This window comes from Heloderma suspectum, chromosome 11 (genome assembly GCF_057233095.1).
Source record: "Heloderma suspectum isolate Gila_16-S chromosome 11, 16-S_ref, whole genome shotgun sequence".
Lineage (NCBI taxonomy): Eukaryota > Metazoa > Chordata > Lepidosauria > Squamata > Helodermatidae > Heloderma > Heloderma suspectum.
Window position 1 is genome coordinate 24,790,402 of NC_139468.1, and position 25,475 is coordinate 24,815,876.

General features: G+C 44.5%; 1 protein-coding gene across 1 annotated transcript in view; it reads left to right on the forward strand.

Annotated features, from left to right (window-relative positions):
• The window catches only part of ADAMTSL3 (ADAMTS like 3), a 415,333-nt gene that overhangs the window by 255,517 nt on the left and 134,341 nt on the right, over positions 1–25,475 (forward strand). The window contains exon 8 of the mRNA XM_084817237.1: positions 20,179–20,253. Within this exon, the coding sequence (XP_084673363.1) occupies positions 20,179–20,253 (75 nt within the window). The remainder of the gene's footprint in view (positions 1–20,178; positions 20,254–25,475) is intronic.

The window sequence follows — 25,475 nt, forward strand, 5'->3', positions numbered from 1 at the left end:
GTATCCAGGCAGAAAGCAATATATTCCCTTCCAGTTTTCTATAGTTTTGGGAAAGTTATTATCTCAGCCTAATGTATCTCACAGAGTAGACAAAGACATTACTTTGATGTCTTCGCAGGTTGGGTTTAAAGGTGGGTCATGAGTTTAGAAATGTTGATGGCCGCTCCCTTTCAGCAACTACACAGTGACAAGTGGCAGACTTTTCTTTCCAGAAGCTTTATAGACAGTTAGTGAGCCTCCCTCTATCAGCCCTCTTTTATATGGAAAAACGTGTGAAATTATTTTAAGTAGCTGTCCCACAAATCAACTTGTTTTTTAAAGGTTCCAAGAGAATCCTTTCGATCTCAAGCCAGTCAAGGTTTTATGACTGAATGCTGAAGCCCTGATAAGCATCATAAGGGAATGTAATAACGTTACATTCTGCTGTGGGCAGAAAACATTTTCTGTGCTAGTGCTGCTCCTTCCACCTCTGTGGTCTCACCTGAGCCGCTTCTGCAGAATTTTGGAGATTATGATTGGAAGATATCGCATTAGATGGGAATAAGCTGCTAGCTCTGGTATTTCTTTCTGTTGAATGATATGGCACCAGACTAAGATGGATTTTATCTGTCTAATGACCCATAAGCCCTTTTTTATTTCCTGAGATCTGTCTTGCTGCTTTTAGAATTTAATGATTTCATTTCTCCCCTGCCCCTACCCCTTTGGAATGTGCTAACTTTTAACTATTTGGGGCTACAGCAAGCTCCCTAAAAGTACATCACTGTTTATGAGTTGTGATATGCTTTTTGCCCCATGACACCTTTAGTAGGGGAGAGAGGTGTGTTTAATTCTGAAGCAGACAGTTTATAGTATTAAACACTTGACTCCCACATTCCTTAACACAGGGGTGGGGAACACGTGGCCTTCCAGATTTTGGACTACAACTCCCATCATCCCTCACCCTTGACCATGCTGTCTGGGGCTGATGGCAGTTGCAGTCCAGTGACATCTGGAGTGCCACATGTTCTCCACCCCTGCCCGAACACTTCCATTAAGGGCACAATCCTATCGGGATAGGCGGCTGCCTCCCAACTCAGAGGTGACCGCCTATCCAACGCAGGGCAGGAGCAGCGCAGAGGAGCAGTGCCTCCATGCTTCAGCCACCCTGCATTCGCGGCTAGAAAGCTGATTTCAGCTGTCTAGCTGCAGGAAGTCAGAGCGGGGGGGGGATGGGGGATAGATGCTGGACCATTCATAGGAAGTCACAAATCTGCCTGTCAGGAGCGCCCTGGTGGCCTCTTTCAGTAGACTCCAATAGCCAACTCAAGACACAGACAAAAGGATTCTTTTCAAGGCTTTAATTCTTTTACAACTTAATGACTCTTTCAGATGCTAGTCACCAGCGACTAAGCAAGGAACAGCAGAGTGGCTTATGTGCTGAGTAGGCAGTTAATCCCCGTTTGAAGGAGAGTCACTTGAAGACCCTGAACGTATGGGTTAGGGAGAGATCCTCCCTCTTTCCCTTGGGTCCACGGGAGGTGGCTGTTGCTTGCACGCCAAACGGGCGCTACGCCTCCTTTCGGCGCCCTCCATCTGTCGTCACTCCCTGCGTCTGCATCGAGCGTCCAGCAAGCCCCCCTCCCACACTTGCTCACTGCCAGGGTCACTATCTATCTCAGGAATGCCAGCAAGAGGAATCTCTGCCAGCTGCTGTGCCTGTGAGGGATGAGCTGGCTCCTCTCCCATGGATCGCTGATCCTCCTCAGAATCAGAACTGCTCTGGGGTTCCATCGGCTCAGTTTCCACCCTGACACTGCCCTCCCTGCCCCTCCCCCAGGAATTTTCACTGCTCCACGTCCACGCTCCTCTTATGAGCACGGAGCATGGGGCTGATCCGCACTGCCTATGAGGCAGTGCAGGAGGGGGTGGAGGTTGGTTCTCAGGGAACTGACCTCGTTGGTTCCTGGGAACCAACCTATCCTATGGCTGTCTAGCCACTGACTAGTGGCCATAGGATTGTTCCCTAAAGGACACATTGCAAGCAGGGAGAGGTGATAACAAGGGGAAGTGTCTTGCAATCATGCCTGCATTGCACATAACTCTGCTAAGAAGTGTGTGTTTATAAAAGTAGAGGCTAGACATATGATTCCAGGAGGAGGGGCAAAAAGACACTCTACTCTGTAAATTAAAAAACCAGCAACCTATATTTCCCCCTTGCAATCATCCTTTCTTGTCTGGGAGCTGATCTACACCAGGGGTGGGCAGGAAGTATATTTCCAGGTATTTTGGACTTCATCTCCCAGCATTCCTGACCATTGGCCATACTGGCAGGAGGCCTCTGAGAGTTGACGTCCCAAACATCTAGAGATCTACCTTCTGCCCACCCCTGATATCATCTATTATTATTATTATTATTATTATTATTATTATTATTATTATTATTATTATTATTTTGCTGTTAGGAGTAAGATTATTATTGGGGAGTCAACCCAGTTCGAGCTGGACTTTGAATAATGGTTTAGGTTCTGATCCAGTTCTGGGCTGATAATTGTTCAGGTTTGTTCAGTTTTAGTTTGAAGAGATGAATCTGGGCTTGAATTGAAAAGTGGATCAAACCTCTGTTTTCCCACAAACTGAAAAAAGGTTGGAACTGGAACTGGCTTGACTCCCTGGTTCCTACTGCTATATTATTTATATGGTGACACCAGTGTGCCCTCAGGAGAATCAGGTTTATTTTATTTTATTTTATTTTATTTATTTATTATTGCATTTATATCCCACCTTTTTTCCTCTTGCAAGGAACCCAAGGCGGCTTACATTATCCTACACTTCTCCATTTTATCCTCACAACAACAACCCTGTGAGGTAGGTTGGGCTGAGAGTGTGTGACTGGCCCAAAGTCACCCAGTGAGCTTCCATGGCCGAGTGGGGACTAGAACCCGGATCTTCCAGCTCCCAGTCCAACACTCTTGCCACTACACCACACTGGCTCTTATAGGTTATAAATCCTAGTTATCCAGGGGTGGATTAATCGGTTTATTTCCATGTCAGTTTCACATATGTTCCTCTGTAAGTCTATTCCATGCCGTTTCCACATCAATCTGCAATTTTTAAAAAATGCACAAAAACTCACATAATTTTTGGACATATTTTTCACAAAATATGCCTTTTTGTATGCATTCTATCCTAAAGCTCCCCCTTCAACACTGCCTTGTTGTGGCGAAGGGGCTTACGTAACTCAGTGAACCCATAAGCTATGCCGTGCAGGGCCACCCAAGACGGACAGGTCATGGCAGAGAGTTCTGGCAAAATGTGGTCCACTGGAGAAGGAAATGGCAACCCACTCCAGTATTCTTGCCAAGAAAACCCCAAGGAACGTATCACAAGGCTAAAAGATATGACACCGGAAGATGAGCCCCTCAGATCGGAAGGTGTCCAATATACTACTGGGGAAGAGCAGAGGGTATTTCCAAGTAGTGCCAGAAAGAGTGAAGCGGCTGGGCCAAAGCCGAAAGGACACTCAGCTGTGGATGTGTCTGGTGGTGAAAAGAAAGTCCGATGCTGTAAAGAACAATATTGTTTAGGAACCTGGAATGTCAGATCAATGAATCAAGGTAAGCTGGAGGTGGTCAAAGATGAGATGGCAAGATTGAACATCGACATCTTGGGAATCAGTGAACTAAAATGGACAGGCATGGGCGAATTTAATTCAGCTGACCATCATATCTACTACTGTGGGCAAGAATCCCTTAGAAGAAATGGAGTAGCACTCATAGTCAACAAAAGGGTGGGAAAAGCAATACTGGGATACAATCTCAAAAACGATAGAATGATCTCAGTACGAATCCAAGGCAAACCATTCATCATCACAGTAATTCAAGTCTATGCCCCAACCACTGATGCTGAAGAAGCTGAGGTTGATCAGTTCTATGAAGACCTACAACACCTTCTAGAACTAACACCAAAAAAAGATGTCCTCTTCATCATAGGGGATTGGAATGCTAAAGTAGGAAGTCAAGAAATCACCGGGATAACAGGCAGGCATGGCCTTGGTGTACAAAATGAAGCAGGACAAAGGCTCATAGAGTTTTGCCAAAAGAACACGCTGATCATAGCAAACATTCTTTTTCAACAGCACAAGAGACGACTCTACACATGGACATCACCAGATGGTCAATATAGAAATCAGATTGATTATGTCCTTCGCAGCCAAAGATGGAGAAGCTCTATACAGTCAGTCAAAACAAGACCTGGAGCTGACTGTGGCTCAGATCATGAGCTGCTTCTTGCAAAATTTCGGCTTAAATTGAAGAACGTAGGGAAAAGCACTAAACCATTCAGGTATGACCTAAATCATATCCCTTATGAATATACAGTGGAGGTGAGGAATAGATTTCAGGGATTAGACCTGATAGACAGAGTGCCTGAGGAACTATGGACGGAGGTCCGTAACATTGTTCAGGAGGCAGCAACGAAATCCATCCCAAAGAAAAAGAAATGCAAGAAAGCCAAGTGGCTGTCTGATGTAGGGATGTACGAAAGTCACTTACCTGGTCTCGCAGCTTGCTTCGCGGTGGGGGGGAGGCGCTTCGCTTCTCCCCCCGAAGTTCAGGCCGGGGGGAGAGGCTTTCTGCCTCGCCCGGCTGAAATTCAGGCCAGGGAGAAGCGCCCCGTCTCCCCGGCCGCGAACTTCAAAAGAAAAGTGGGGGGGGGAAAAGCCCCGTGATAGGCTACGTAACGATTTATGTAGCCTATCACGGCTGGATCTGCAAAGTCAGCCATGATAGGCTACGTTAATCGTCACGTAGCCTATCATGGGTGACTTAAAAAAAAAAGCGCGTACGCAAATGGCGGCCCCCATAGGGAGCCGACATTCGCGTTCCTTATTTGGTCCCTGTAGTCTACGTAAATCTTTACGTAGACTACAGGGACCAAATAAGGAACGCGAATGGCGGCCCCCTATGGGGGCCGCCATTAGCGTACGCACTTTTTTTTTTCTTTTAAAGTCACCTGTGATAGGCTACGTGACGATTAACGTAGCCTATCACGGCTGACTTTGCAAATCTAGCCGTGATAGGCTACGTTAATCGTTACGTAGCCTATCACAGGGGCATTTTTTTTTTTTACTTTTCTCGTAATGGCGGCGGTGGCAGCAGGTCTAAAGACCGGCTGCCGCCCCCGCCCCTGACAAAGACCTGCTGAACCACCGCCAGGACCCGCCGCCGGGAGCGACATTCGTGAAAGGTAAGTCCCATCATGGGGGGGGCGGGGGGGGCGGGGGGGCGGAGAATTTCTCCCCAAACAACCTTCGGAGGACCGAATGTGTTGGCACTCGTCCCCCCGAAGTTTCGGGGAGAAATTCTCCCCCATCCCTAGTCTGATGAGGCTTTACAAGTAGCTGAAGAAAGAAGGGAAGCAAAAAGCAAGGGAGAAAGGGGAAGATATACCCACCTGAATGCAGAGTTCCAGAGAATAGCAAGGAGAGACAAGAAGGCCTTCTTAAATGAACAATGCAAAGAAATTGAGGAAAACCACAGAATGGGAAAGACTAGAGATGTCTTCAAGAAAATCGGAGATCTCAAGGGAACGTTTTGTGCAAAGACGGGCATGATAAAGGACAAAGAAGGCAGGGACCTAACAGATGCAGATGAGATTAAGAAGAGGTGGAAAGAATACACAGAAGAACTATACAGGAAAGATCTGAATGTCCCTGATAGCCATGATAGTGCGGTCACTGAACTTGAGCCGGACATCCTCGAGAGTGAAGTCACGTGGGCCTTAGGAAGTATTACTAACAACAAAGCTAGTGAAGATGACAGTATTCCAGCTGAGCTATTTAAGATCCTAAAAGATGATGCTGTTAAAGTGCTGCACTCAATATGCCAACAAATGTGGAACACTCAACAATGGCCGCAAGACTGGAAAAGGTCAGTTTACATTCCAATTCCAAAGAAGGGCAATGCCAAAGAGTGTTCAAACTACCGTACAATTGTGCTCATCTCACATGCCAGCAAGGTGATGCTCAAAATCCTACAAGCTAGGCTTCAGCAGCATGTGAACCGAGAACTACCGGAAGTACAAGCTGAGTATCGAATAGGCAGAGGAACTAGAGATCAAATCGCCAACATTCGCTGGATCATGGAGAAAGCAAGAGAATTCCAGAAAAACGTCTATTTCTACACTAAAGCCTTTGATTGTGTGGATTACAACAAACTGTGGCAAATTCTTAAAGAGATGGGAGTACCAGACCACCTTACCTGTTTCCTGAGAAACCTGTACGAGGGTCAAGAAGCAACAGTAAGAACCGGACATGGAACAACCGATTGGTTCAAAATTGGGAAAGGAGTACGACAAGGCTGCATATTGTCGCCCTGCTTATTTAATTTATATGCAGAGTACATCATGAGAAACACCGGGCTGGATGAATCACAGGTCGGAATTAAGATTGCCGGGAGAATTATCAACAACCTCAGATACGCAGACGATACCACCCTAATGGCAGAAAGTGAAGAGGATCTAAAGAGCCTCTTGTTGAGGGTGAAAGTGGAGAGTGCAAAAGCTGGTTTGAAACGCAACATTAAAAAAACGAAGATCATGGCACTTGGCCCCATCACTTTCTGGCATATAGAAGGGGAAGAAATGGAAGCAGTGACAGATTTTATTTTCTTGGGCTCCAAGATCACCGCAGACGGTGACTGTAGCCATGAAATTAAAAGACGCTTGCTCCTTGGGAGGAAAGCTATGGCCAACCTAGACAACATAGTAAGAAGCAGAGACATCACCTTGCCGACAAGGGTTTGTATAATCAAAGCTATGGTTTTCCCAGTAGCAACGTATGGCTTTGAGAGCTGGACTATAAGGAAGGCTGAGTGGGAAGAATTGATGCTTTTGAACTGTGGTGCTGGAGAAGACTCTTACGAGTCCCCTGGACTGCAAGGAGGTCAAATCAGTCAATCCTAAAGGAAATCAGCCCTGACTGCTCATTGGAAGGACAGATACTGAAGCTGAAGCTCAAATATTTTGGCCACCTAATGTCATGTGAAGAGAAAAGTCACTGGAAAAGACCCTGATGCTGGGAAAGATTGAAGGCAAAAGGAGAAGGGGACAACAGAGGATGAGATGGCTAGATAGCATCACCGATGCAATGAATATGAACTTGAGCACAGTCCGGGAGAGAGCAGAGGACAGGAAGGCCTGGCGTGCTTTGGACCATGGGGTCACGAAGAGTCGGACATGACTGAATGACTGAACAACAACAACAAATCCTAAAGCACACACTTTTCTATATACTTTTTCCTAAAATACAAATTTTTATGTGCATTTCAGTATTTTTTGAGCAAAAAACTGTATTACATTTTTTGGGAGGACTGTGAAAACTGAGGTAGAACTGTATTTCGATTCACATATAAGTTCAGAAAGTGCAAATCATGTCAGTTCATTGGAAAATGTGGGCTGAATGAAATCCTTGAGCATCCCAAGTTAACACTTTAACAGTTTAGCCTGCATATGACGGATTGCCCATTTAACTTCTTCCCTGCGTCAAAAAATACTCTACACTTAGAAAAACAGGACATCCGGGAGAAGGCTAGGCTATGACCTGCAGGTAGATTTTGAACTGCAGGTAGATTTTTATACAGTGAGAAGAATTCAGATATGTACTTCCCTACACATCTGCAGTCTGAAGTGGTTCCAACAGGTCTGTACCATATGATGATTGGCTCTAAGTCCTAATACTTGATCAGTGAGAGGAGTGGTCATTTTCAACCCCTGGAGGACTGTACTTTTCATAGTTCTCATACACCTCATAGAATTTATAGTTGACAAGGACATTGGAGGTCATCTATTCTAACCCCTGCCTAGTGCAGGAATTTTGCGTCTACAACATCGCTAATAGACGTCCATCCAATCTCTGCTTAAATACCTCCTCTCACATCCTGAGGCAGTATTTTCTAACAACTCCTGCTTTGAGGAAGCTTCGTGTAATGTTTAGCCAAAATCTGCTCAATTTCTACCCCTCGGTTCTAGTCCTGCCCTTGGAAGTGACAGAGAACAAGTCTGTTCCATTTTCTGCATGACAGCCCTTCAGATATTTGAAGACAGCTATCATGTCTCCCCATTTCTTCTCTTCTCCTGGCAAAACATATCAAGCTCTTTAAGCCGTTCCTTATAGGACTTTGTTTCCAGAGCCCTCACTATCCTGGTCTCATTTCTCTGGATGTGCTCCTGTTTGACAGTGTGGCACCCAGCACTGGACACAGTGCTCCAGAAGCAGTCTGACCAGTGTGGAATAGAGTGGAGCTATTATTGTTCACGATCATTCTAGACACTGTGCTTCAGTTAATGCAGGAGACAGATGCACATATTCTAGTACATTCAAGTGTTTCAGTGTTGATGAAGTAAGGCAGGGGTGGGCAGAAGGTAGACCTCCAGATGTTTTGGACTTCAACTCCCAGAAGCCCCCACCAGCATGGCCAATGGTCATAAATGCTGGGAATTGGTCCAAAAAATCTGGAGATCTACCTTCCGCTCATCCTTGAAGTAAGGGACATAACATCGCTGTCATTCTTTTGCCCCCAGTATGTCTTGTACCCCCAAAATGAATTCACTTATCATAGCTCCCATCTGTCACTGAAGTTGGAGACAGACAAAAGTTTATGGGAAAGTTGAAGATGGTACGTTAGAGGATATGTAGTGTATTCAGAGTAACATAAAGCTAGAAAATGTACAGGAAAGGGCAGTCAAAATGATCAGGGGGTTGAAGAACCTTTCCTAGAAGAAAAGTATTTGGGGCTTCTTAGTTTAGAAAAAAGAAAACAAAAGATGAATGGAAGGAGGGGGGAGACATGATACTTGTTTATATAATTATACCCAGTGTGAAGGAATTGGATAGAGAGATGTTTATAGCTATTGATGGCTACTAGTCATGATTAGGGATATACAAACTGTGTAAAATTGGATTGTCAGGCACCTTTTGTTCCATCGTCCATTCCCAGATGGATGCAATTTTTTTCCCATCATGCAGAAAAATATGCAAATAATTACGTAAGAGGTTTTGTAACAATTTACATAATTTACCTTAGTACGTAATATTCCATTCAACTTTTCCTCAGTAGAAACTTGCATATTTTCCTACAAACAAATATGCATAAATTTCAGGAAAGTAAGAAAACAAACCCCATCTGAAAGTCCACAGACTCTGTGCGGCCTGAGGGGTCGCTCTACAGTGGATTCCGCAGGTCTGATTCTTAGAAATCGGAGCTCATTTTAGTCTGTCTCGAATATCTCCAGCATCTCTAGTCATGATGCCTATATGGAACTTCCATATAAGAGCCAGTATGCCACTGAATACCAACTGCAGTGGAATAGCAGCACAGGAAAGCTTTTAGGCTTCCCATAGGAATCTGGTTGGCCATTCTGGGAAGTAGGATGTTATAGATTTGGGCTGGCTGCGCAACAAAGAACTGCACGTCCTGTCCCCCCCGCCTCTAGTACACCCCCCACCACCATGCTGCGAAAATGTGACACCATGACAGCAAAAAAAATAGGCATTTTGACAGCAAGCTAAATATCTCCCTTTTAAGCCTGTGTCATGGTTTGCTCCCGAAATTCAGTCTTAAACCACCATTTTTTGCTGCCGCCATGCCACCAGCTTTTGGTGGTGTACCACTGGCAGGAGTGTGGTCCAGGTGGTGGAAAGTTGCCTCCAGGTTTGCTCACCCCTTGTTTAGATAGACTCTTGTTCTGATCCAGCAGTGCTTTAAATATAAATAAAATAAATATATCTGGAAATAAAATGCAGGAGTTAGTTGTAGCTGGTTCCCTCTAAAAATGCCATAGGAATTTAGTATGTGCTTTCTTTCTTTTCCATTTTTTTTAACAGCATAGGTCTTATTGATTTAATAGAATTGTGTGGCTTAACAACCCCCTGTGCACAGGTTTGTAAGAATATAAGGGGTTTTGTTTCAATTGGTGTATGGATTGTACACTTGACGATTAGAGACCTTTTAAATCTACAGACGGTGGCAGATTGTGGTTCATGCCGAGTCCCTGTTGTGCTTATTAATGTCCCCACATGAAAAACAGCCACACCATTCCTCGCAAGCAGCCCCTAAAGCTTCCCTAAGAGCATAAGAATAGCCATGTTGGATCTGACGAGTGATCCATTTAGTCTAACATCCTTTGTCCAACAGTGACTAGCCAGATGTGTTTTGATGCTCCTAAGTAGGCCATGAAGGATAGACTTGTCCTTTTCTTTGTTCCCAGCGATGGGTACTCAGAGGTACACTTCTGAACCTGCAGGTCCCATTTGTCTATCCTTGCTCATAGCCATTGATAGACCTCTCCTTCTCCATGAATTTCTCCAGTTATTCCTTGAAGCCATCCAAGCCAACGACCATGCCACCACATCTTGTAGCAGTGAATTCCACAAGCTGACAGAGCCGAGCCGAAATTTCCCAGACAGTATTTTTCTGGTTCTCCTCCTTCCTGAAAGAGGGCCGTTTGGATTAATCTTCTCCAGATATTCTCCACATCTGGGGAGAATAATGCACAGCAGAATGATGTGCAGAATGAAGCTAGGTCTGGGGCATTGTGGAGATCCAAGATGGTGGCTAAGCTGCCAACATCATGATCACTTTGGCCAGTTCCAGCAGCCACAGAGCTAGCCCAAGACCTTTTGCTACCTGAGGCAAAGAAGAAGATGGTGCCCCACGACCCTTCTATGGGCAAAAGGCAACTGGGAGTTTAATCTTTCTTTAACACTGACAATGGGACAGCATTCTCTACTGCACCTGAGTGCAAAAGGCTATCTTAGGAGGCACAGAGCCAGCCACATGGCACACAGGTGTTTCCTCCAACACTTTGCTGCCACCTCCCAGTATCTGCTGCCTGAGGCGACTGCTTCACTCTGCCTAATGGTGGGGCTGGCTCTGACCAGCAGCAAAAAACAACCCCAAACATTTAGGAAAAAAAGGAGCCATACCGCTGCTTATGGTGAGCTCCCCACCCCCAAGACATTATTAGAGGATATCTCCTCCCCCTGGGGAATATTTAGCCATATAATCCCTCAGATTTTGCCTCCTGCAAATAGGATGGAGAAGGTTGAGAGGCCCTGCTTGCTCCACTCTAAAACTGTGCTTCCTTTCATGTATCCTAAATTTTCTACCAATCAATTGCATTGTGTGACCCTAAATATAGCGTTATGAGGGAGATAGGAACCTCACGTTTCGATTACTACAAAGCATTACATGTGGCACTGCCTTTGAAAATGGTCTGGAAATGTCAGCTGGTCCAAAATAGGGTAGTGAGATTGTTAACAGGGAATGGCCGATTTCATCATATTATGCCAGTGCTTTATTACTTGCAGTGGCTGCCAGTCCATTTCCAGAAACCAATTCAGAGTGCTGATATTAACTTACTAAGGTCTAAATGGCTTGGGTCCTGGTTACCTGAAGGATCATCTTCTTCTGTACACACCTGCCCAGACAATATGGTCATCGCCAGAGCCCCTTCTACAGGTGTTCCCACCAAATAAAGTAAGGTGGCTATTAAGGAGAGAGCCTTTTCAGTGGTGGTGCCCCAATTGTGGAATACCCCCCCAGAGGTTCGCTGGCATCTACATTGTGATCCTTTTGGCACCAGGTGAAGACCTTTTTATATTCCCAGGCTTTATAGTCCTTCAATTTCTTTTTTTTTAAATGTGTTAATGCATTTTTAGATCTTTGCACTGCTGCTTGCTTTTTTCTTGGTTCCTACTTAGTTTTATTCTGTTTTAAACTTATGGGTTTTGTACAGTGTTTTACTATGCTATTGTATTTTATGGTTTTAAATTTTGTTTTGTGAGCCTCCCAGAGAGCTTCAGGTAATGGGTGGTATAGAAATGTAATGGATGAATAAAGCCTTTACTGTTTGAAGTAAGAATAAATGGCAACCATTTACTTCTTCGGCAGTTGCCTCACTGCCTAATGTTAGGGCCAGCCCTGGCTAATGGCCAAGCTAGATGTGATGTGGAGGCACATGACATTTCTGTTGAAGTTCTTCTTTCAACTTTATTGCAGCTGTGGTTAGAGCATGTGAGGGGCGCTTAACCCTTTCTCCTTGGGTTGTTTTACAAATTTCTCTTCTCCCCCAACTACTTACCCACCCTTAGGGGGAAAAAAATATCGGGTTTCCTCTCCATGGAGAAAAGCAGCAGGGGGTGAGGAATGTTTAAACGGCTCACAGGTGAAGGGTTCCACAACCCTTTCCTCCATCGCTGGTCTAATTATATTTCTTAAGTTTTTTGAAAGTCAGGAGACTATTCATGGGTCTTCAATGCGCCATGTCATATCAGTTCAGCTCTAATAGAAATATTGGAAAGTGCAATTTTCTAGAATAGTGTTGCAAAACTATGTATGTCATCGAAGAATCATCGAATCCAAAGACTGAATGGCCTGTGTAGGCCAGTTTCTCGGGAACACTAGCAGTAGGGTACTCTTGCATTCATGGATCTGATTCACACGTCACTGTAGTTTATGGGTTGTTTAACCCAGGAATTGCTGTAGCTGAGTGGGAGTAAGTAAGCAAGCATGCTGCCTCCCACGTGCTCGCTGTGTCTGCTTTGAATCAGCTTGCTGAAACAACCCAGGAAATCAGGGGTTAAACAAGACTTAACCCAACAATGGACCATGGTTTGTTGTTTGGCAAACTGATTCACAGCAGAAGCGACAAGCACAGGGGAGGCAGCACACTCACTCCTCTGTGGCCCCAGCAATTCCTGGGCTAAACAACCCAGGAATTGGCCATGGCATGTGAACCTGCCATTGTTCTGCTTTTGGGCGTCCCATGGGCATCTGGTTGGCCACTGTACAAACAGAATGCGGGACTAGAAAGGCCTTTGGTCTGATCCAGCATGGCTGCTCTTATCTTCTTATGTAAGGGCCTATTCCTGCCCACGTGTTCAGTGCTCCTACGACCTCTTGATATAGAGTGGTGGGAAGATCCTGACGCAGGGCAGCTGGTGGTCTGCTGTGGGTAGGGATGTTAGAGAAATCCACAGCGGAATCAGATGACTTCAGATTTCTATTAATCAAACTCACAGATTCCCTAGCAGTCTGGCTTTTCCCAAGTTGCATGAATTCTGCAGACTTACAGACCTTTTTTATTATTATTTAACTTTCTGTAATTTTACACAAATTTAGTCATCAGTAAAGGCATAAAAAAAAAAAACTGACCGAAAATGTGCATTTTCCCCATAGGCTAAAGCTTGAAAATGCACATTCGGTTGTGTGTGCATTTGGGGGGGGATTTGCACATTTTTGCAAGTGTGAATTTGTTCAAATTTGGGAAATTGAAAAAATCCAATTCCATCAATGAGCGGATGATGGAATGAAAGGCACCTGGCAATCTGCGAAATGCAGACAGAACAGATTTTACAAAATCCATACAGTCCCAGCTGGGGGGCAAATTTGCCAATTCCTAAGGAGATCGTTACCTTGTGGTGCTAGAGCTTGAGCACCTCAATGACATCATGAGCTAAACTGTGCAGGGACACCCAAGACGGGAAGGTCATGGCAGAGAGGTCAGACTAAATATGATCCCTGGGGAAGGAAACGGCAACCCACCCCAGTATTCTTGCCATGAAAACTAAATGGATCAGTACAACCAGAGATATGTCGGTATACCATCAGAAGATGGGACTCCCAGGTCGGAAGATGGTCAAAATGCTACTGGGGAGGAACAGAGGATAAGTTCATCTAGCCCCAGATGTGATGACGCAGCTAGCTCAAAGCCGAAAGGACGGCTAGCAGCCGATGGTGCTGGTGGTGAACGACGAATCCGATGTTCTAAAGATCAACACACCACAGGAACCTGGAATGTAAGATCTATGAGCCAGGGCAAATTGGATGTGGTTATTGGGGAGATGTCAAGATTAAATATAGACATTTTGGGTGTCAGTGAACTGAAATGGACTGGAATGGGCCACTTCACATCAAATGACCACCAGATCTACTACTGTGGACAAGAGGACCACAGAAGAAAGGGAGTAGCCTTCATAATTAATAATAAAGTGGTTAAAGCAGTGCTTGGATACAATCCAAAAAATGACAGAATGATCTCAATTCGAATTCAGGGTAAGCCATTTAACATCACAGTGATCCAAATATACACCCCAACCACAGATGCTGAAAAAGCAGAAGTGGATCAGTTCTATGAGGATCTGCAGCACCTACTGGATAGTACGCCAAAAAAAGATGTTATTTTCATTATAGGAGACTGGAATGCTAAGGTGGGTAGTCAAACGACACCTGGAATTACAGGCAAGCATGGTCTGGGAGAACAAAATGAAGTAGGACATAGGCTGATAGAATTTTGCCAAGACAACTCACTGTGCATAACAAACACTCTCTTCCAACAACCTAAGAGACAACTTTATACATGGACTTCACCAGACGGTCGACACCGAAATCAGATTGACTACATCCTTTGTAGCCAAAGGTGGCGGACATCTATGCAGTTGGTAAAAAGAAGACCTGGAGCTGATTGTAGTTCAGATCATGAACTTCTTATTGCACAATTTAGAATCAGACTAAAGAGAATAGGGAAGACCCACAGATCAGTTAGATATGAGCTCACTAATATTCCTAATGAATATGCAGTAGAGGTGAAGAATAGATTTAAGGGACTAGATTTAGTAGATAGGATCATGGAAGAACTATGGACAGAAGTTCACAACATTGTTCAGGAGGCAGCAACAAAAAACGTCCCAAAGAAAAAGAAAACCAAGAAGGCAAGATGGCTGTCTGCTGAGACACTGCAAGCAGCCCAAGAAAGAAGGAAAGCAATAGGCAACAGTGATAGGGGGAGATATGCCCAATTAAATGCAAAATTCCAGAGGTTAGCCAGAAGAGATAAGGAATTATTTTTAAACAAGCAATGCGTGGAAGCGGAAGAAGATAATAGAATATGAAGGACAAGAGACCTCTTCCAGAAAATTAGAAACATCGGAGGTAAATTCCAGGCAAAAGTGGGTATGATCAAAAACAAAGATGGCAAGGACCTAACAGAAGCAGAAGAGATCAAGAAAAGGTGGCAAGAATATACGGAAGATCTGTACAGGAAGGATAATAATATCGGGGATAGATATGACAGTGTGGTCCGTGAGCTAGAGCCAGACATCCTGAAGAGTGAGGTTGAACGGGCCTTAAGAAGCATTGCTAATAACAAGGCAGCAGGAGATGACGGTATCCCAGCTGAACTGTTTAAAATCTTGCAAGATGATGCTGTCAAGGTGATGCATGCCATATGCCAGCAAATTTGGAAAACACAAGAATGGCCAACAGATTGGAAAAAATCAACTTATATCCCCATACCAAAAAAGGGAAGCACCAACGAATGTTCAAACTATCGAACAGTGGCACTTATTTCACATGCCAGTAAGGTAACGCTCAAGATCTTGCAAGGTAGACTCCAGCAATTCATGGAACAAGAATTGCCAGATGTACAAGCTGGGTTTAGAAAAGGCAGAGGAACTAGAGACCAAATTGCCAATATCCGCTGGATAATGGAGAAAGCCAGGGAGTTTCAGAAAAACATCTACTTCTGTTTTATTGACTATTCTAAAGCCTTTGACTGTGTGGATCATCACAAATTGTGGCAAGTTCTTGGTGGTATGGGAATACCAAGTCATCTTGTCTGCCTCCTGAGGAATCTGTATAATGACCAAGTAGCAACGGTAAGAACAGACCATGGAACAACGGACTGGTTTAAGATTGGGAAAGGAGTACGGCAGGTTTGTATACTCTCACCCTACCTATTCAACCTGTACGCAGAACACATCATGCGACGTGCTGGGCTTGATGAAGCCAAGGCTGGAGTTAAAATCACTGGAAGAAACATTAACAATCTCAGATATGCAGATGATACCACTTTGATGGCTGAAAGTGAGGAGGAGCTGAGGAACCTCGTGACGAAGGTGAAAGAAGAAAGTGCAAAAGCTGGGTTGCAGTTAAACCTCAAAAAAACCAAGATTATGGCAACCAGCTTGATTGATAACTGGCAAATAGAGGGAGAAAACGTGGAGGCAGTGACAGACTTCATCTTTCTAGGCACAAAGATTACTGCAGACGCTGACTGCAGCCAGGAAATCAGAAGACGTTTACTTCTTGGGAGGACAGCAATGACAAATCTTGATAAAATAGTGGAGAGCAGAGACATCACACTGACAACAAAGGTCCGCATAGTTAAAGCAATGGTATTCCCCGTAGTAACCTATGGCTGCGAGAGCTGGACCATAAGGAAGGCTGAGCGAAGGAAGATAGATGCTTTTGAACTGTGGTGCTGGAGGAAAATTCTGAGAGTGCCTTGGACTGCAAGAAGATCAAACCAGTCCATAGTCCAGGAAATAAAGCCAGACTGCTCACTTGAGGGAATGATATTAAAGGCAAAACTGAAGTACTTTGGCCGCATAATGAGAAGACAGGATACCCTGGAGAAGATGCTGATGCTAGGGAAAGTGGAAGGCAAAAGGAAGAGGGGCTGACGAAGGGCAAGGTGGGTGGATGATATTCTGGAGGTGACGGACTCAACCTTGGGGGAGCTGGGGGTGGCGACGTCCGACAGGAAGCTCTGGTGTGGGCTGGTCCATGAAGTCACGAAGAGTCAGAAGCGACTGAACGAATAAACAACAACAAAATTAAATAGCAAAGTGATATTTTTGTAAGTATTTCCTCACCTAAGCATGGCTTGTGGTCTGATCATACCATATCCCAGATGTACTTTCCTTTGGCTTCACTGGAAGGAAACAAATATGGAATGAAATCCAACTCTGTGAGACTCTTCCATGGGAACTTGCCCCACAAAATACTAAGGTTTGGGTTATACCTGCAGCAGAGCAAGCTGGAAAAGCGCAGAAGTGGTAAAACAGACAGCATCACTTCAGCCACAGATGGGGGATGCTTCTCCACATAAAACCTACCTGCAAGTAGAAGGAGAATGATTCCAGCCTAGCCCTCTCCTTACTGTGCTAGTGTTCTACTTGAAGGGAGTAAATTAGGGGTGGACGAAAGTCACTTACCTGTCGTCGAAGCTTGTTCGCGGTGGGGGGGAGGTGCTTCGCTGCTCCCCCTGCGAAGTTCAGGCCGGGAGGGGGAGGCTTCCCGCCTCGCCCGGCCGAAATTCAGGCCGGGGAGGAGGCTTCCCGCCTCGCCCGGCCGCGAACTCCAAAGTTTTTTTTTTTTTTAAACGCCCCCGTGATAGGCTACGTGACGATTAACGTAGCCTATCACGGCTAGATCTGCAAAGTCAGCCATGATAGGCTACATTAATCGTTACGTAGCCTATCACGGGTGACTTTAAAAAATAAAAAAAAAGCGCGTACGCTAATGGCGGCCCCCATAGGGAGCCGCCATTCGCGTTCCTTATTTGGTCGCTGTAGTCTACGTAAATCTTTACGTAGACTACGGTGAAAATAAGGGCAACGCTATTTGCATTGCCCTTATTTTCGCCGTAGTCTACGTAAATCTTTACGTAGACTACAGCGACCAAATAAGGAATGGGAATGGCGGCTCCCTATGGGGGCCGCCATTATCCGTACGCGCTTTTTTTTTTTAAGTCACCCATGATAGGCTACGTGACGATTTACGTAGCCTATCACGGCTGACTTTGCAGATCTAACCATGATAGGCTACGTTAATCGTCACGTAGCCTATCACGGGGGCGTTTTTTTTTTCTTTTATTGGAATGGCGGCGGCGGCAGCCGGTCAAAAGACCGGCTGCCGCTCCCGCCCCGCACGAACACCCGCCGAACCGCCGGCTGGACCCGCTGCCGGGAGGGACATTCGGCAAAGGTAAGTCCCGTCCCGGGGGGGGGGTGTGGCATGCGGGGGGGTGCGGAGAATTTCTCCCCGAAACTTGTTCGGGGGGCCGAACACGTTGGCGCTCGGCCCCCCGAAGTTTCGGGGAGAAATTCTCCGCCATCCCTAGTAAATGTAGGGGAGTAGTGGACCATTCTGAATGATACCCCTTTTTACCACCTCATTCTGTTGCATAATTAGACCCAGGCCTCATAGTTGAATGTGCAAAATAGGGTTCTTACTTGAGACTTCCAGGGTAGAAAGTTCAATATGCATTTAGGTTGGGTCAACACAGCAGCAAGGTCTATTCTGTTCATGGTGCCGGAAACTGGCATTTTTGAAATTTGCTTAGGCAACCCAAATCGTTTTTGCCTATATCAGCTGTTCTAAAACGCAAAATGAAAAGAAGTACAAAGTGTATTTTATTTTTTTAAGTTGTTCTTGTTGCTGCTTCAGGGGCTTCTTAACTCTGTGCATGTTCTAATACTGCTACTTTTCACTTTGACAACTAGCTAAATATAAAATTAATAAATACAATATGTTATTACTGCCAAAATAAATTGTTCTATTTAAAACAAAACCTGGAGATATTTAAAAAATGTAATTTTAGAAGGTGTTTATGAGAGAACAGCAATTGTAGGCATTACCTGAAATATCTGAATTCTGGGCTGTATTTCATGGGCGTACTGTGGATATTTAAACCAAATCTGATAATCTAGCATCCTCTGCTGTTGTCAGACCTGGGGTCGGCATCCAGCATCTTGAGGCAAATGCTGGGGTCCCCGGGGACCACCACAGCTGACTCCAACCGCCCTTAAAATAAGATTAGAACTCTTTTAATGAGCTAGTTCCGTGAAGGCTAGCACCAGGCCAAGTAGCTGCAGCCCCTGCCATCTTCATTATTCCTAATGCCTCTGGAATTTAGAAACATAGGCCATAATCCAACAATTTAAGCTTGCTTAAATCCCATTGAATCACATAAATGGCCCATGAGCACTTAATTTCTCACAGTAAGTGATTTATTGGATTAAATCTAATTGATTTAATGAAACAATAACATTTGCAGTTGAGAAGGCTGCTTTAGGTCCTTTTTAGCAAGGGCAAGTGTGTCCACAATAAGTCACGTAGGAATATTTGGAAAGAGGTGCTTTTTATGGAGAGAATATTACTGGTCTGCCCAACAGGTGTGTTGTCAGGATTACTGAAATAGTGTATGTGATGCATATTGAATACCTGAGCAGGGCTATATAAAGGCTAAGCAGTATTAATATTTATTAATACAAATGGATTGGGACCAGGATATCTGAAGGACCCCTCCGCTGCATGCACCTGCCTCTTCTGTGTTACAAAGCCAAGGGAGCTGCGGCGGGTGGTAACATGACTCGGAGCCTTCTCAGTAACAGAACCCTGGTTGTGAAACTCTCTTCCAACAAGAGAGGTTTGACTGGCCCCTTCGTTGATGGATTTTAAGTGGGCAGACAAGACGTTTTTCTTTCACCACGCTTTTAATGGGGTTTAACTATGTGTTCACTTTGCTGGTGGTTGTCTTTAATTTGTTTTTATAGTTGTTTTGTCGTTTCTATTGTGTTTTTATTGTTGCAAACCATTGCTTGTATGGGTCTGAAAGACGGTATGTAAATGTTTCTGTAAGTAAATAAACACATTGCTCGTATGGGTCTGAAAGACGGTATGTAAATGTTTCTGTAAGTAAATAAACACATGGCGCTTGGAAAGGGGTTTACGTTGCTATATTCACGATGGGTTTGGTTTTTGAGTCATTTTTAAGTGGAAATAATGAATATCTATAACAAATTGCAGGCATTTTGAGGGATTCCCCTCCCCCCCTGTAATTTGCACGTCTCTAGTGTGTATGGTTTAGGATTTAGTGTTAGGTAGTTGATTTGTTTCCTGCAAATCTTGCCACTTTTTAAAGCGGTGACCTGCTGCAGGAAATGAGGTGTGGGCAAAATCCAACTGAACAGCTGCCCTGTGCTTTGGCAATGGAATTCTGTGTGGTGCAACCTTTTAAGCCTATTCAATTAGGAAACAAAACCAGGACAACCAGACGTAAATTGAATGGCTAATGTATTACGTTAGTTAATAGAAAATAATTGTCCAATAGCTGGATGGATTTACAAGTCCATATGTAGCTTAATAGCAGTATAGTTCAGAAAGCAGACCTGGGCTTAAGTACTTAATAACGTACAAGTGTGTGTGTGTGTGTGTGTGTGTAAGGTAAAAGTTCTTGAATATTTTCTGTGCCACACTTTGCAAAGGTTCATTAAAAAAAAAAAAAAGTTTAGTTATGAAATGTGATTATTCCCTCGTTAAGATGTAATTTCTGAAATGGTGCCTTTAATTTTCCTAGGGGAGGAAACTGTGATTGCTGTTCCACATGGGAGTCACAGCGCAAGAATTACTGTGAAAGGACCAGCACACCTTGGTATGAACCCCTTTTTGTATTATTAACAGAGAAGGGCTGGTACAAAAACATTCAGTGTGAACACTTTCAAGGCTTTGGGAGTTAGGTATACTTGAAGATTGGAGTCCTTTGTCTGTGCCTGATTATTAAAACTAAACTTAAGCAAGAACTAGAATGTTACAGGAGATGTGTAGCGGCCACTGAAAACGGTATCCCGGCATTTCTTCCTCTTCTATTGCATGGTAATGGTAACACCAAACAGTACAAAACTTGTGTAAAGGGTGGTGGTGGACTCTCCGTCACTGGAGGTATTCAGACACAGACTCGACGGCCATCTGTCAAGGATGCTTTCAACTGGATTCCTGCACTGAGCAGGGAATTGATGTTGATGGCCTGTATAGCCCCTTCCAACTTTATGATTCTATGAATGAGAGACCCAGTAGGATAACGTTGTTGGAGTGTCAGACAAAGAAGGAGAGACCCAGGTTCAAATCCCTATCCAGTCACGAACCTAACTGGCTGATCTTGGACCAGTCACTATCTAACCTCTTTCACAGAATTGTTGTGAGGATAAAATGGAAGTGGGACCCATATTTGCTACTCTTGGAATGAAGGGTGGGATGCAAATGTAACATATGAAATTAAAAAATACTATCGCTGTGCTGTAAACAGGTCAGCGTCTCTACCTGGCTGCCTTTGCTAGCTGCCAGGGCCCACCGCCAACACCTGTCCACACACACACACACACACACTACTGGTGCTTAATAGTGGGTGGCCAGTTAACCACTATTTAAATTTCCCATGGAGTCCTGGAGCAACAATACATCTGGGGCGCTGTGGGAAACTGAAATGGCAGCCAGCTGGTCCTGATTAGAGAAATGTTGCTGCGGTAGTAGGATAGGAGCAGGCCCACAAAATGGAGAGCCAGTGTGGTGTAGTGGTTAGAGTGTTGGACTGGGGCTTGTAAGATCTGGGTTCTAGTCCCCACTCGGCCATGAAACTCACCGGGTGATTTTGGGCCAGTCACTGACTGTCAGCCTAACCTACCTGGCAGGGTTGTTGTGAGGATAAAATGGAGAGGAGGAGGACCATGTAACTTTGATGCGCCCCATCTCCCAGGCCAGGCTCACCAGCATTTATTAAAATCACATATTGACAACCCTAGCAACAGCCACACCCTCTCTCTAGCAACCGTTCCTCCATATGGAGCTGCACACCCCACTTTAAGAGCGCTACATACAGTAAACCCATTACTCCTTTCTATTCATTTGGAGTGGCTTTTGTTGCTTAGCGGTTAAGGTGGTTCTTTCATGGAGAAACACATAGGAAGCTGTCTGGGTTGCAGGATGGTTTTGTGGCGTTCTCTTCCTCATCTTTTTAAATGCTTGGTTTTCATGCACATTCAGATGGGGTGACTCTGTTATTGTCACTATCCCCTCATTTAGCATTTGAAATGGTTATGTAGGGGACTGGGGGGGGGGGTTGAAGTGAAGGGGGCGGGGTGTTAGAAACCATTATAGGCTTTCCAGAAGCTGTTTCGTTGAGGGCTTTAGAATCCAAAATAAGCCAGAGTCTTCTGAAAATAATCCCCCTGCTGTAGAAGCAACAAAACCAGAAGCTAATATTTTTACAAGTGGGTAATGCTAGATAACCAAGTTCATGAACTTACAACAGAGTCTAGCTAGAAGGGAACTGAGAGATGCTAAACTCCTGGCTTCTTTTTTAAATGACAGAAGCTTTCAGTTTAAACCTTTTGCCATACATGTGAATTCTGTTTTTATTCTTTATGGGTATTGAGAAGAAAACATGTGGCGTACAGTTTGAGGGGATGAAAATAGGTGTGTTCTTAACTGAGGCTCATGTTCCCTATTCGGGAATTGTCTATGCAATGTGGGGGTGGGAAAAGTTCATGAATTCTAGCAGGTATGTTTTTTGGCGGGAGCAGCTATCTGAGTCCACTGACAACTGAACACATGACATCTCAGTGAAGCACCGGTTTCATACTTAAACCATGTGCAAGCTCTATCTGTTCCTCTTGTGCAAATAGAAACAGACACTTGGGCAGAGCAGTTCCCTTATATTTATATACCATATTCATGCTTCCTTTCCTTCATGCTTTGAATGTCATGTTACCCCAACTTCCTTTAAATCAACCCATTTCCTTTTAAATTGCAGTACTGTGCCTTGGATATAAGCCCACAGGGCCTTCCCAAGATTAACCAGTTTGAAGTGTTTCATGCTACTGAAAACCAAATATTTTGGCTTTTAGGAGAGAAGCAGAGGCATCCCATCTTCCCTAGGAAATTGGAATGTTGACAGATCACTACCAGTTTTCAGGACTGAAAAAAAAAAAAATTTAAGGAAACCTGCTGCTGACGGTATAAGATTAGGAGGTTAATTACCCGCTTCCTCGACCCTGGTTTCTCTACAGCACAACTCAGATTGTTAGGATCTTCATTCTTCGTGTGGTTAAAAGACATTTTAGCTTCCAATCAGGATTGAGATATCATCCCATTACTTGGGCAAATGGCAAATGACTAATTTGAATGCCAGTACATCCCCCAAAGTATGTGTAGAATGCTGTGAGGCCATTGGGGTTTGGTGACTTCCTATAAGGTGCCACGGGTGTGAGCGTATCTCGAACTAGGGCCTCTCTACCAGTTAGTCTTCAGCACTTTATCTCCTGTGCCATCAGCATTGTGGTCTCTCAGCCAGCCAACCAGAGTAGAGTCTGTAGATGCCCTCAAAGCGGCAGTACTGCCCTGTCAGCTGACCCCTCCCCTCAGCCTGAGGCTGGTCAGCTGACCTCACCAGCCAATGAAGATACATCAGGCCTTATATAAGTTCTCCATCTCAAACCCAGTCTCTCAATCTGAGCAGCTTGTTGCACTGGCTGAATCTACACATAGTTATACCATTATCATACATCATAACTATTGGTGCCCGTTGGTGTCATGTGTACCAAGAGTTATGATAACAGTATAACTGCTATGTGTAGATTCAGCCACTAAGCAGCAACACAGGTTTTCTCAGGCCCGGCCGTAGCTTGCCTGCCTGATGTGGTATTTGACTTCCAGCCTGTCTGTGACCACATATTCTGCCTCTAGACTTGGTTCCTGGTCTGGGTCATCAGTATCTGATCTGTAGCCTGAATATAGTCCTCTTCAGGCATTCCTTATCTGGGTAGGCTAAACATGCGAGGAGGGGGAGCATGCTAGCTCAACCTCTCCTTGCACATTTTTGTTGCCCTCTACGTGTGGAGGGCGATGCTGTGGGAAGGCTCTCCATGCAGTCTAGAACACTGGAAAATCAGCCAAATAAGGAACACCTGAATAGGGTTTATGTATCCTGCCTTTGCTTCACTTGACTGATGCCCAGTGCCAGCTCCAGGTTTTTTTAGGGCCTTTGGGCAAGGTACCTTCAATGGTCCCCCTCCTTCAGTGAGTCTACCTTCTCACCAGCTGCTATTGCTCCTGAACCTCATCATTTGCTCCCACTTGCTTGCTTGCCAGGCAGAGAGCCAGTGAGCCAGCAGGCAGGGGCATCTGATGCTCCTTCTTCTCACCACCACCGTTGTCTGGGCCAGAGTGAGAGGCAGGTGAACAAGCAGGTTGCAGTGATGAAGAGGAGGAGCTGTTCACCAACAGAAACGAAGGTGGATACGTGGCCTTGTTCCACTTAGGTTGTAACTTCATCCATATGCCGACTTTTCTGGTATTTAGGATAAACCTGCGCTCTGAATTAAATGCACTTTTCAGACCATCACTTGCTGGATATGCCTGGAAAGCTGCTTGCTGAGATTTCCAGATGGCTGCCAGTTAGTTTGCAAAATATTACCTTGCCCTTTGAAGAAATAGCTATAAAAATATTACACATGCAGGGCGCTTTGTATTCACTCCATGGGGAAGCTGCTATTGACAGGTAGTGGCATAAAGCAGGTGAGAATATACGGGAGCTGAACTTACAGGTAGCCTGTGGAGCAAATCTTTGTCTCCCTGTGTGATGCAATTTCTTGGAAAAATTGAGTAGCTGGGTTTAAGCTTCCCTGCTGAAAATACAAGCTGCCTTTGCATAACTGGTAGTAGAGAATTGCTTGAGGCAATCGGCCTAATCCATCACTGGCATTCATTGATGTTGTTCCAGCAATGGGTTGTGAGTGACTCTCTACGTGCTTGCCAGTATTTAAAAACAACAAAGAGTCTTGTGGCACCTTAAAGACTAACACATTTATTCTGGCATAAGCGTTTGTGGACACTGTCTACTTCATCAGATGCACCTGGTCCAATCTGATCAAAGAGACAGTGTCCACAACCACTTAGGCCAGAATACATGTGTTTGTCTTTAAGGTACCACAAGACTCTTTGCTATTTTTGCTGCAACAGACTAAGACAGTTACCCCTTGTAACTAATAAAGGCCCTATTCATTTTAGTGGGTCTACTCTGAGTAGGAATAGCATTGGAGACAATCTTTAGGGTGAAATACTATGCATGTTTAGACAGAAAAAAGCCCTGCAACTCCTAGCATTCCCCAGCTAGCTTGGAATGTGAGTTGGGAACTCACTGGTTTAAATCTCCCATCAGCAATTAACTCACTAGATGGCCCTATATAATCTGACTGTTAGTCACTCAGCTGCCATCTGCAATGTATAGATCCTAATACCAACCCACGTTACAGGGTGAGTTTAAGGATTACTGTGATATATACATGCTGCTGCTGTTATTTATAAAAGTTCAGATTTTTTTTTTTTATCTCCTAAGGGTTCTAACGCCTATTTAAATGAGGCATGTTGTTTTTTAAGGAAATGTGACAAATTATTTCCTCTCCTTTAACAAATGAGTTTGGGTACACTTCTGTCTAGACACAGTGGACCAATTATATCCCTCTTCCAAACCCATTGCTTTAATTGGAATTAGACCAAGGATACATTTGGACCACTGTTCTTTATCCAAGGAAAGATATTGTTGTTTCTCATTCAGTTCTTGCATTATCTCCTTCTTTTAAGAGCTGGGGAATGTTCCTCCTCAAGATAGTTCATAAAGCTGCCTCAAGCCATTAGTAGAATTTTTGCAAGGTATTGCAGTAGACATACCACAGGACCCATATAATTTTACTGATTGCAAAGGCCGCTCACTGTCCATAATGAATAATTTCAACATCTTGAGGATATGGAAGTTGGCCTTTTGCACATCACAGCAATTTCGTATGTTTCCTTTTATTAACTGTTTGGGGAAAGGTGTGGAGA